This window comes from Mustela putorius, unplaced genomic scaffold, assembly GCF_011764305.1.
Source record: "Mustela putorius furo isolate JIRA1106 unplaced genomic scaffold, ASM1176430v1.1 tig00003836_pilon_pilon_pilon, whole genome shotgun sequence".
Taxonomy (NCBI): Eukaryota; Metazoa; Chordata; class Mammalia; order Carnivora; family Mustelidae; genus Mustela; species Mustela putorius.
Genome location: NW_025421989.1, coordinates 6,935,772 through 6,949,003, shown reverse-complemented (window position 1 = coordinate 6,949,003; position 13,232 = coordinate 6,935,772). Strand labels below are relative to the sequence as shown.

The 13,232-nt window shown below is 47.5% G+C and overlaps 1 protein-coding gene across 1 annotated transcript; it reads left to right on the top strand.

Annotated features, from left to right (window-relative positions):
* Nucleotides 1–11,836: 11,836 nt before the first annotated feature.
* On the top strand, nt 11,837–12,351 carry LOC123394701 (guanine nucleotide-binding protein G(I)/G(S)/G(O) subunit gamma-5). The gene has a single exon (XM_045089206.1). It carries the CDS (start codon nt 11,893–11,895, stop codon nt 12,097–12,099), a length of 207 nt encoding a protein of 68 aa, XP_044945141.1. The 5' UTR covers nt 11,837–11,892; the 3' UTR covers nt 12,100–12,351.
* The last annotated feature ends 881 nt before the right edge of the window (nt 12,352–13,232 follow it).

Here is a 13,232-nt window from a genome sequence, read left to right as displayed (position 1 = left end):
AATGCTGTCAGTCAAAGGTAAAGACATTTTCTGCCCCGCAGTGTCTCAAAAAAGTATTTCCCATGCGTCCGTTCTCAGGAACCAACCGAAGGACACACTGAACCCCAGAGAGGAAGAACGTCAAAAAGGAGGCATTGGAAGCAGGGGCCCAGGGGAAGCTGAAGATTCGGGGGGAAGGGGACCCCGCGATGGTGGAGAGACAAGGCAGGCAGAAGCTCTAGGAGGGATTTTCCTAAGAAGATGAACTGGACAGACTTCCTGGAAGTGCTGGAAAGCGGGAAGAGGAGAGATTTAAATCCAAGGGAGTGTTTGCGAAAGCATCTGACACGTGCAGAGAAAACCAAGCCAACCCGGAAAATAAAAAGATTATTTCTGCATCCAGAGCGAGCTGTTTGGGGTGGGGCGGCATTACCTTGTCACAGCCATGCCAACTCTGAATCCTGGTCTGCCCCAAGTTCAGCAGGACCGGATTTCCAGGATCGGAGGCGGGAGGCGGCGTGTGGGCGGCAGAGGGAAGCAAGCAGGTCAGCTCGGAGGTGGTCGCGCCGAGAGCTCAGTCCTCGCCCTCCAAAATGCAAGCCAATGGGTAATGAGGAAATGAAAAAATGAAGAAATAGCAATATAAACACGCAACCTAGAGGCATGCGGAGCCATTTCCAAGCAGTTAAGGTTGTTGCCTTGGGAGCAGGAAATAAGAAGTGGGGGATGGGGTCGCAGAGTGCTGCTTTTCAGATCAAGCCCGCGGAACTGTGTAACTTCTTGAACTGTGTGTATGCACAACTCGCAGAAAAATCATAGCTAGATCTTAAGGGAAAGGCATTTGGTGCCCGAGCCTGCGCTGAACTATTTGGGGACCCCAGTGATGATTAACCAGTAGTCCCAAAATGTCCCGGGGGAGGTAAGACACGGAAATAAATAGCCACAAGTGTGATGAACCATAAAGAGGGTAAGAATTACTTTCTCCTTGGGATCGGAGCTCGATAGTAGGGGTGTCGGGGGCAGCTTCGTGGAGGAGCTGGGAGGCGGCGGTTGGACCTTGTCCAGCTGGGGTGAAGATAAAGGGAGGCGACACGGGGACGGGCAGAGCCGGCCGCGGGCGGGCACTCACGCGGGGTAATGAGATAGCTGTCCTTGGCCCTCGGTATTACCAGGCCACACCCATCTCGAGTTTCCCACCAGCGGGTTGGACTGTCATCTAAATGCTTTCAATACGGCGATCTGAACCAAGTTTGTGGGTTTGGGACTGAGTTTGTGATTTTCAAACAGGCCATCCGGAAACCAAGAAATGAATGCTGCGGGAGAATCAACAAACATCCCAGTTGAAACCTTGACCTCTGCAGATCAAAGGTGAAGGCAGGTCAGGCTCCTGGTGGCTTCCTTATACACATAGAAGATTCCAGTCCTAAGACCCTGCCAAATGCAAAACGGACACCAACGCTAAATTCATCTTAACCTTCTCGAGACCTTTTCTCAATGAGATCATTTTCCTTTTTCTTTTTTTCCTTCTTTCTTTCTTACTTTCTTGTCTTTTTTCTTTCTTTTCTTTTTTTCTTTCTTTCTTTTTTTTTTTTTGATAAATCCTTTTTCCTGAAATCATACTTTTTACCCTGGAAATCGCATTTCATCAAATTCATGGTCGTCTTTCTCACATGACACAGATTACAGATCCCAAGTAAGAGAACTTGCCAGAATTCTAAAGGTTGTTATCGCTGTCCTGTGCGTTGACACTGAAATTACAGGGAATGGAAAATTGATAGTAACAAGAGCTAAAAACAAACACACAGCCCTCCTTTCTATATTTTATCAAGATAAATGTGCACCTGTTGCTTATAATAAAAGTAACACGAGCGTTGGAACAAACACTATGCACTAGGAGAGCATAGAAAGGGTAGACAGAGAAGGCTCGTGACCAACGTTCCAGAGCCCAGCGAGAATGACAGCACGTGACGTATTGTCCCAGGCACTTCTGTATGCATGTGCATCTATTTTTACAACAAAATTGGAGTCATTTAATATATTCTGTTTGGCGAGCCACTTTTTCCCCAGACCAAACATTTTCCCTGTCAGTCCACTCTTAGTTTATCAACAAAGAAAATACGTAACAGGGTAACTTCTCTTCAGTGAGTGAATCTTAAAAATTTCCCTGTATTTATCTGATCGCTGAATCTTTCACGCCACAGAAAAGGGCAAGATGTTGCAACGGCAATGTTTCTTAGCTGGAAGTCAGAAGAGTTCACTTTGACCTCCGGGTCCACCTGCTTGGGCGCTAAGTGAAGGCTTGGAAGGGCATGTCAGAGAGCAGCTTTGGGAAGGGGGAGAAGGTCAGCCTTGGAGTCAGGGGCGTAGACCTTTAAGCTCGCCCTTTACTAGCCAGGAACCCCCGTGCCAGGCACTTAAGTGTCGCTAAGTGTCACTGTCCTCCTCGGGATAAAGGGACAGGAACGAATTCTCTTGAACAGGCTGTTCTGGGGGAGTCTGTGGCCCGGGCCCGAAGCTGAAGACAGCAGATGAGCTAGACCTTCGGGGAAGGATTTGCTAGGTGGTTCGGCGCAGACTCTGGGACCCTGGCTCATTGCCGGCCACCTGCCTGCACGCGGGAGTAGGGGGTGGGCACTGAGAGAAGGGAGCAGCCCGCAGAGAGAGGGTCACAGGGCTGCTCTGGTCCCCTTTGGGAGAGCAGCAAGCAGGCTTCCTCTGCCTGCTGCAGGGGTAGAAGCCAGCCTCAGGGACTCTGATCCTGCCCCTGTCCCAGCATCTGGGCCACAGAGACTCGTGTGTGACGCTTGCCTGGGCAAGTTCAAAGGTGAGCAGTCAGAGCTGCGGTGGCTGGCACATACTACACCTCCGGCACTCGCAGGGAGAGGGGCTAAGTTGTCCCCGGGCTGAGCTGGTGATGCTGAAGGTGGCCCCCCAGAGCCGACCGCCCAAGGACCCGCCTGCCAGGATGACAAGTCCCCACCACAGGGCGGCTGTGAGGGAAGGAAAGAGAGGATGGCCGGGGTGGGGAAGCTGGGGGGAGCCTGAGGTCCCGGGGGACAGGGTGGCCCACATTCCACAAAAGCACCGCAGCGCACGGGAGAAAGAGTCAGCTTCGGCAAGGCTGCCCGGTGAGGGTCCCACACCGGACCATGAGGGCACGAGGCCGGGACAAGGCTCTGCTCCCTGATCTCCCTTCCCTGTCCAGCCGGACCCCGGAGGAGGCAGAAGCTGCGGGCAGCAGAGGAGGGAAAGGCTAAAGATGGGTTTCGCTATGGCTCCCAAGCTGGACACATGGAGCAATGGGAAAGCTGAGAGCCTTTGGAATGCATCTGTTATTGAAATCTCACTTTCGGGCCGCCTGGGTGGCTCAGTGGGCTAAGGGTCTGCCCTCGGCTCAGTTCGTGATCCCAGGGTGCTGGGATCGGGTTCCCTGCTCGGCCGAGAGCCTGCTTCTCCCTCTGCCTCCTGCTCCCCCTGCTTGTGCGTGCTCTCCTTCTCTCTCTCTCTGTCAAATAAATAAATAAATATGTTTAAAAAAAAAAAAACTTTTAAAAAAAGAAGTATCAGTTTCGATTGGACCAGACTTTCTTTAAAAAAAAAAAAAAAGATGTATGTATGTATTTATTTATTTATTCATTTATTTGAAAGAGAGAGCGAGAGTGAGAAAGGGAACACAAGCAGGGGGAATGGGAGAGGGAGAAGGAGATTCCCTGTTGACCAGGAAGCCCGACGTGGGGCTTGATCCCAGGACCTGAGCTGAAGGCAGTTGCTTAATGACTGAGCCACCCAAGGCGCCCCAGACCAGACTTCTTAATAGTTACAAATGAGACTGTTCTGCTGCCCAGAAGAAACAGACAGACAAACAAAACCTAGGGGTTCTGCCTGAGAGGTGGTCTGGTGGGACAGGGAGGCGGAGATGTTAGGAGCAGTGAGAGGACGACATAGCCTTGTTCCCTGAGGAAACCCTATGCCATTCGGCTCAGGGCTGCCCCTTAATATGCCCAAGCATCCCCTGGGCCTTGTGAAAATGCAGGTTCTGATCCAGGAGGTCTAGGGCAGGAATTCTGCATTACAAAGAAACTCCCACATGATGCGGGGATCGCTGGTCGATGGAGCACCTTTTCAATAGCAAGAGTCTGGAGCAAAGATCTACAAATGCCCGCCAATGGGCCAAAGACCCAGCCCGTGGGCTATTTTTGTGAGTAAAGTTTGTTTGTTTGTTTGTTTGTTTTTTAAAGATTTTATTTATTTATTTGCCAGAGAGAGAGAGAGAGAGAGAGAGTGCGAGCAAGAGAGCACAGGCAGACAGAGTGGCAGCAGAGGCAGAGGGAGAAGCAGGCTCCCCGCCGAGCAAGGAGCCCGATGTGGGACTCGATCCCAGGACGCTGGGATCATGACCTGAGCCGAAGGCAGCTGCTTAACCAACTGAGCCACCCAGGCGTCCCTTGTGAGTAAAGTTTTATTGGCACCAAACCTCGCTCTTTTTTTATGTATTGTCAATGGCTGGTTTTGTGCTACACTGCAGAGCTGAGAGAGACTGTACAGCCCACAAAGCCGGGAATATTTATAACCCGACCCTTTATGGAAACGGTTTACAGACTCAGTTATGCGACCCTTCAAGTGTGTGGAACATTGGAGGTAGTGATGTCCCGAAATCCATAAAGAGCCTCACACATACTGCGCGGTGAGGTTCTGTGACCCCAGACAGGGTTTTTAAAGGAGCTGACAGGAGAGAGGGTAATAAAGTCAGAGGACTAAGAAAAGAAAAAAGGTGGTCAAATACGGGGTCGGTCATCTGCTAAAACAGCCCCCTTGCCTCTACCAGGGGATTTTTTGGTCATACTTCATCACGTAGTTCTTTTACAAAAACTGTGGGTGTCTTGGTGGCCCCACGAAGACGGTGGCCAGGGTTCGAGTCCTCTGCCTCTCTCCTCTTATGTACAGCCTCTCCCTAGTTTCCTCTCCAAGTTGGCCATTTGGGAAACAAACGCTCCTTGAATGCTGTATGGAGAGTTCAATGGGTCTTGTTTTTCCCCCACTGAGCTCACTGTAACATACAACAGGAATCTGTCTCCGTAAAATCTTTACATGGAAGTGCCTTTTATTCTCTCCAGCTCCGCACATGTGATTTGGGGAGACACGGGACTTTGAGAACCTACAAAAGAATGTGCCCAATTTGGAATGAATTATGATGCCAACGAAGGGGATTTAGACCTAACCGAGACTTTAAGAGGTAGACATTCCAATACGAATACTAGAGAAAAGCCCATGTATTTGTCAACAGTTGCTTCGGAGTGGCAGTTCTCCCAAATGAAAGGGGTCCTTCCCAGTGAAATGTGCCTAGTGGTCTCCGCAGTTAACACCCTGTTGTCATTCTGACCAGCCGACATGCCCTTCCTGTCCACTGGAAAATCCTCCAGTCACTTCACATTCTGTAGGATGAATTTTGTCGACCATGGGCTCTCCTGATTTTAAAAGCTTGTGTTTGATCAGAACCAGGTGGGCACGATTTCAAGCGGAGTTTTCTGAATGATACACCCCCTGTCCGCATACTTGAATATGGTAAATGGGCAGTATGGGCTACACTGTATAGGTTGTATATGGGTCATATGCTATATACTATTCATGCCAGAGAGATAGATAGATAGGTAGAGATAGAGATAGATAGTTATATAGAAGGTAGTCCTTTCTAGTCTCGTTCTGGCATCACTAAGTAGCAGGCTGGAAGGTGTCTACGCCTTTAGGACATTATCATCCCCCTTGCCCCGGTGTGGCCCCTCCTGAAAGCCACAGAGACTCCTCCTTGTCCTGATGCGAACGGTATTATCCTACACACCTCTGGCCGTTCTCTTTGAAGTACCGGCATTTTCAGGTCCTCTGCCTCCCCTTTATTTTTCAAGGTCTGGGGGCGCTCTGAATGCTCCTAATCCCGTTTTATAGGAGTTGGAAAGAAGAGACAGAGCTCCGGCGACTTGCTCTAAGTCACACATCAAAGCGGATACTCAATTAGAACACAGATCTCCAGGGTGTTTTGTTAAACTCTTCCCTTTATTAAATGTTACACATAATAAATTTCCAAGGCAGCCCCATTCCTGGAATGTACAGCGTACATTACCCAGGGCCCAGTGGAGTTAACCTTGCCACAGACACCTTTAGACTCGTTTCTGTGTTTGCTTCTCTCTCAGTGGGTTTTTAGAAGGAGCGTGAAGTTCTTCACTGCCATAAGGGAGAACATCATTTCCCGCAAAATGATCTAGGAATGTGCCAGCTCCTTTTCCAAGTTTACCATCTTAGAGATGACTCTTTTCCAAAGAACAGGTGAGCCCACTGGAAAGAGTAGAACAAATTATCCAAGAGATCGGAGATCATTTATTTCAGTAAGCAAATGACTTTTTTCTCCCGCAAAGCCTTTTGATTTCTATGGGCCATTTTCATTATTAATAAAAACAGCTGAAATTTGCTCAGTGCGCACCCTTTGATCAGCAGTGGGCTATGTACATCGTAGGAATGTATTTGTGTCTCGCAAGCACCATTCAAACACACTATTATCATCATCCACATTTCATAGGAAAGACGCTGAGGGTTTTTTTTTGTTTGGTTGGTTGGTTTTTGTTTTAAGACTTTATTTATTTGAGAGAGAGTGAGAGAGAGAATGAGCGAGTATGAGGGTCAGAGGGAGAAGCGACTCCCTGCCGAGCAGGGAGCCCGACATGGGGCTCGATCCCGGGACTCCAGGATCATGACCGGAGCCGAAGGCAGTTGCTCAACCCACTGAGCCACCCAGGCGCCCCGACGCTGAGGCTTTGAGAGGGCATGTAAGTATCCAAAGTGGCGAGGCCGGCATTTGCGCCCATGGAGCCAATCCCGAGCTGCCTGGCGGCAAAGCCTGTCTCTCAGCACCTCTGTGTCTTTTTTCCTCTGGTCATCACCAGATTTGCAAGTTGACGTTACTTTCAGGGACCGCTGTGATGATCTGTTACCCCACAACAAACCACCCTACACTTAGTGGCCTTAAAAAGCATGTTACTGTCTCTGTGGTTCTGTGGGTAGACTGGCCTCAGCGGATGGCTCGCGCTCGGAGTCTCACGTCAGTGATGGCTACCAGATGGAGGCTGGGCCTAGAGTCACCGAAGGCTTGGTGCTCAGGCGTGCGGTGCCTGGGCTGGCCAGGACTATGGGAGCGGGCTGGTCATCCCTCCCTCTCCGTGCGCTTCCCCACATGCTCGCTTGGGCTTCCTCACAGCATGGTGGCAGTCCTCTCCGCTAGCTGCATCCCGAAAGAACCTGGCAAGGCTCCTTGGAAATTCCAGAATGTCAATTCCACCGTATTAAGTAGGAATGCTCTCTTTGGACTACTGTTTTATTTTGAGGGAAACAAGTAGTTATTCTCCAGTAACTTGGGTTTTTTTCCTTTTTAATGGAAATAAAATAGAAACCAACCCTAAAAAGAGATGAGTTAACTTCTTACAGGTGATTCATTCCATTTTCGTTTATGTTCGTATGTGTAGATTTTCATTCCACCTCTCTTTTTAAAAATTTTATTTATTTATTTGACAGACAGAGATCACAAACAGGCAGAGAGACAGGTAGAGAGAGAGGAGGAAGCAGGCTCCCTGCTGAGCAGAGAGTCTGATGCGCGGCTCTATTCCAGGACCCTGAGATCACGACCTGGGCCGAGGGCAGAGGCTTAACCCACTGAGCCACCCAGGCACCCCCTCCACCTCTCTTTTTAATCTTCGTAATCTATCGGAGAGCAAGTTGAAGATGTCTATCCAGAGAGAACTCTAAATTTCATCCCATCTCCTAAAGCACCACCACTATCCCCATCACCAACAGTGAAACAACAGAAAGTTCTACAACAAATCCACTGCAAAAACCATACCACACTGTCTTTGACTGTATTCCTCAGTTCCCCCTTGGCCATTAGCTCAGTGCATGGGACTTGGCCATCTAAAGGCCACTCTAGCATTTATCAGACAGAATGATTTTTTGGCAATGCAACATTCCAAACAGCAATGGACGTGCAAGAACCAGAGGACTTTGGCTTCCCCAACTTTTCTTGAGAAAGTAGACAAAGGACTCTTAGCCAAAGTTCAAAGTTCTGGTGACAATTACGTTAACTTCTCCCACTCCTCATACTCTAGCCTCTTTGCTGTGGTGGAGATGGTGTCAGGCCTTTATGTGGCTCTACCTTTGTTTTTTCTCCTTTTCATAAAGCAGGTTTTCTCTAAAGGAACCCAGAGGGTTAATCTGAGAACAAAGATGCTTTTAAACTCAAAACCATGTCTCGGTAAAAACACCTGTGACTGGAAACTCCGGGCCACGGTCCGAGGCTGTGCCAGCTCATTGCGTTAGCCGTGTTCTTTCGTGTCTGGCCAACAAAGAAGAGGGGAGCCATCCATCTGCTCTAGAAAAAGTATCCGTGGAATAAAATGCATCCGAATGATAAAATATCCTTTTTTATAGAAGCAAAGCTTCTAGAGAGGCGAAGTTGACCGAAAGGGGGATTTCACTAGTTTGTTTGTCTTAATGAGACTTCAAAAGGTTCTTGACCTATTTTGGAACTAAGACTTGGCCGAACAATAAAAATTCCTCACTTCGTGGATGAGTCAGCTATGCCCACCCTCTTCCAGTGGTTGGAGATTAAGTCCTCGGTGACTTGATTATTTTTTCAAGAGCGCGAGAAGGGACATTCTTCTTCTGGTTTGTTGTTTTAATGTTGCCTAAACAAGAGTGGCAGTGACTTATCCCCAAACCAAGCTCTTCTGGCTTGCTGCAGGAGTGGAAGCTATTAAGAAGGTGAAATGTAAGACCTGATTTTGTTAACCTAAATTGAATCATTGTGCTGAATTTAGTTCTAATTATTGAAACAGCTGCCGTTAACGAGCCGACTCTGCCTCCTCTAGGCTTCCCTGAAGCCCGTATCATCTTCTCTCCCGTCTTATCTGGGGCTGATTTGAGAGAGTAATTTGTGTTGAAGAAATGGTTTTTTCAGTGAGTGTCAAACATTCCAACCTGGCCATGTGAATCTGTGTTTCAGTGATAGGAGCATGTTCGTCCCCTTCAACAGACAGTTACGCCTACAGGATGCTGTCCTAAGCCTGAGCCTTGCAATCTAGGCCATTCCCTTCTGCCTCTTATTCACCTTCGAATTTTATCTCTGATCGTTCTCTTGTCTAAACCTTCCATCACAATTTGCCGGGTCCCACCACTGTAGCGGTCTCATCTTTGTCCTTCCGCACGTGTGACTTTCTCCATGCAAAAAAGCCCTTTCTTCTTCCTAGCTATCCGGCCAGGCTCCATTCTAGTTCCAAATCTTCCATGAGGCCATGCCTGAAAGTCCCAGCCTCCCTTTCATCTCATTTTATCTTCAACCTCTATTACTCACTCGCCGTACTTGTTAAAAGACACATCCATACCCTGTATGAATTCCGTGTACTGTGCAAATGAGGGTGTTCCTGGGAGTGACAGTGCTATTAATAATTCCACTGGAACAATAGGCACAAATTGGGACACTCCCAGGCATCTGGGGACATATGGTCCTTTCTCCTAAACTGTAAATAGTATTGATCTGACGTTTTTCCAGTGGCACTCAAAACACAAAGAGATTACAGAGGATGTCCAAGAAATGCTAACCACACTTATGACTGCTTAGGTTAAACATACACGACTACTTACAGCATTTCTGTAATTAGCTTTGCCAAGCTCCAGACACTCTTTTGTTCAACAAGCCCTGAAAATGCACACAGAGGCGAGGAAACAACCCTGTACACATATAGTCCATAACAAAACACAGAAATGTGGAATAGTATAAATGAATATATAATGAATAAATAAATATAATGAATAAATGGGTAATAAAAATGAAATATAAACACTGATGAAATCTATGAAAAAAAAAAAAAGCATGGTAAGGGGAAAAGCAGAACTTTTGCAAGAGATTGCTAACTAGCCAGTTAAATAGGCTGGCTAGGGAGGTCATGTTAGGGAGGTAAAATTCAAGGAGGTGATATTCAAACAGGGACCTTGTGGAGAGTAAGTAGATGAGACAGGGGGACATCATGAACAAAGGCCCTGGGGTAGGACCAGCAATCAGGCCAGCGTGGTTGAGGGTCGTGATCAAGGAGCAAGCTGGGCAGTGTGAAAGCGGGGAAGGTGGCGGGGGCCAGATCACACAGGCCCTGGCAAGTCATGGGGAAGAGCTGGGGTTCAGCCTGAGTACAGCGGGAAGCCACTGGAGAACTTACGTAGGGCGTCATGAGGTCTGACTTTTGCTTTTTCAAAGACTAACATGGGGACTGGCGAAGAGAGTACAGCAGGAAGGAGTGGAAGCAGGAAGATCAGGTAGAAGCTGTGGTGGTCAATTTCTGAGTCATGACTATCTTCTCTTAAAGCTTCCTCCTGTGTCCTCAGAGATCCTGTGGGCCAGGCTGCCATTTCTCCAGGCTGTGCACATGGTGAGGGAGCGACAGGCTTCCGGAATAAATAACCCAACGGTGAACATTTTGCTGTGGTTATGGGACTCTCCTCTCCTTGCTACAGATCCCTGCCTGCCCCATTTGCTTCTTAGGTATGCGTTCCCGTCCTGTTGTTGCCCGTGGCTCCTTGGCTTCTCTTTCTAGAGGACGGGGAGTTTTCACCCGGGGCAACGTTGCCTACCAGGGGCAATGGCTGGAGATATTTTTGGTTGTCAAAACTGGAGGTGGCAGAGATGCTTCTGGCGTCTAGTGGACAGAGGTCAGAGATACTGCTCAACAGGACCCCCCCTATAGTGATCTAGTCCAAATCATTAATAGAGCTTAAGTTTTCCAAATTTGCCCTACGGTCCCCACCTGGTGCCCCACCCTCCCTCAGGCATGTCCCAAGGGCCAATTCCTGTCTCTGGGCTCAGACCCACGGGGACTCATTCTCTGCTCACTCTATACCCTCTGCCTGCTCCAACCTCTTTAGTCTGGGCTGGGGATAGGGCCCTTTGCCACCACCACCCCCCGGAAAGTCTTCTGGTTCTAAAGAACTGGCTTCTGGGCAATGACACCAACAAGGCCAAGTTCCCTTCCAGGAAAACAATCATTTCTTTTCATGATGCTTCTTGATTCTTTATTTGACACACACCTTAGCCCAGAGCAAAGGACAGGACCACACGTGAGTCATACATAACCGACTGTCCTAGCTCACAACATCTGGGATAATGGGCCTTTGGATGGCTATTGCTAGACTAAAAGCCAATCGTGGATGCACACAAATGATTTTAAAAACTCTTCACTTTGACACTGAGTGGCTTTCTGGTTAGTGTCACCGGATCAAACAGTCCCATTTAAATCTGAATTTCAGATAGACAACGAGCAGGTTTTTAGCAGAGGTATGTCCCACGCGATTGAATTATTTGGAATTCAAATTTAACAGGGTATACTATGTTTTGTTATTGTCATTTCTTTGGTGGCTTTTCACTGTTTCTTGGCCAAATCTGGCAAGACCATTTTCTGTGTTCTCGGGGAGTATGAGGTGTGCGCCTCTGAGCTCCTTTTTGCTCTGGTGACTTCTTCCCATGTCTCTCTTCTCCCTCTGACTTTCCAACTCCTCCTCCTTAGATGGGGGCATAGTGTCCCTTTGCAGTGCTCCTGACGGCTCTCCTGAGTTGCTCTGACACATTGTTGACTCTCCCTTTCCACCAAGTTGGGCAGCAGCTGTAGGGTAAGGCTCAGAAACCTCCTTCTGAAAACCTCTACATTAAAAAGATGAAATGAATTGGAACTGAATGTAAACAGGTTACTCTTTTAACCAAATCTGGTTTGTCAAAAGTTCTGCTTTACAATAGATAGAGTAAAGTGCAATCAAAAGATTGGGAATTTTGGCGGACCCACGAACGGACAGACCCACGCACGCACGAAAATCTGCCCCGCTCCTGAGAGCGCCATGTCTGGTTCCTCCAGCGTTGCCGCTATGAAGAAAGTGGTTCAACAGCTTCGGCTGGAAGCCGGGCTCAACCGCGTGAAGGTTTCCCAGGCAGCTGCAGATCTGAAACAATTCTGTCTGCAGAATGCCCAGCACGACCCCCTGCTAACTGGTGTGTCTTCAAGTACGAACCCATTCAGACCCCAGAAAGTCTGTTCCTTTTTGTAGTAAAATGAATCTTTGGGATGGTTTTCTAGACCACTTTTCATGAACCAGTGACTATTCAAAGGAGAACTAAATTTGAAGCCTGTACAAAAAGCTTATCCCTGTAACGTGCCATACTATATAAACTTTTACTTTTGTCAGTCCTTAACATCTACCTCTCTGAATATTCATAAATTTCTATTTCATAAGGGTAATTGTTTTATATACACTGGCAGCAGCATACAATAAAATACTTAGTATAAAAAAAAAAAAAAAGATTGAATTTTCAGGAGCCCCGGTGGCTCAGTGGGTTAAGCCTCTGCCTTTGGCTCAGGTCATGATCTCAGAGTCCTGGGATGGAGACCTGCATTGGGCTCTCTGCTCAACGGGGAACCTGCTTCCTCTTCTCTCTCTCTCTCTCTGCCTGCATCTCTGCCTACTTGTGATGTCTCTCTGTCAAATAAATAAAATCTTTAAAAAAATTGAATTCTCTGTATAATTTCTTTATAGAGGGAATTTCCCTTGCACATCCAACATTTGATTTAATTTACTAAGTGATATAATTTTTCAAAAATCGGTACTCAAATGTTGGGGAAGGAAGTGTGGAAGAAAAGATGGGAAAAAGAAATCCGAGGCAAGCAGAATCTTCCTTCTGTGGCAAAAAAAGACTTGAGCAGTAAATAGCTCAAAGAAACCCCAGTTCCCACAGGGATTTTTTGTAAAGAGTATGGAATGAATGTAGAGGAGTCTGCGATCCCCCCCCCCCCCGCAAAGGAATGAAATAGATCATGTGTTCAATAACTGTTTGTTGAACTGAATTAAAGACTTAGTCTCCATCCTCAAGGAGCTCTCGAACATTTAAAAGGAGGAAGAAACGTAAATGGAGAAATTAAATTGTAAGTCACATGTGACCTCTGTAATCAGATAATAAAATCCTTGCAAATGAACAGTGGAAGACAGGACACGAGCAATTAAATAGCTACCCTCTTTAGAGCGTCTAGAATTCCAGGGGCTCCTGATGTTTGCCTGGTCTCTGTGTTTGGCCCAAAAGCAATTCACTAGGCTTCATACACTGCTCAGCATCCCCATGATTCATGCAAAGGAAAGGTGCTTTTCAAAAGAGATATCATAATGCTAAGGGTTCAAAAGATAGGCTG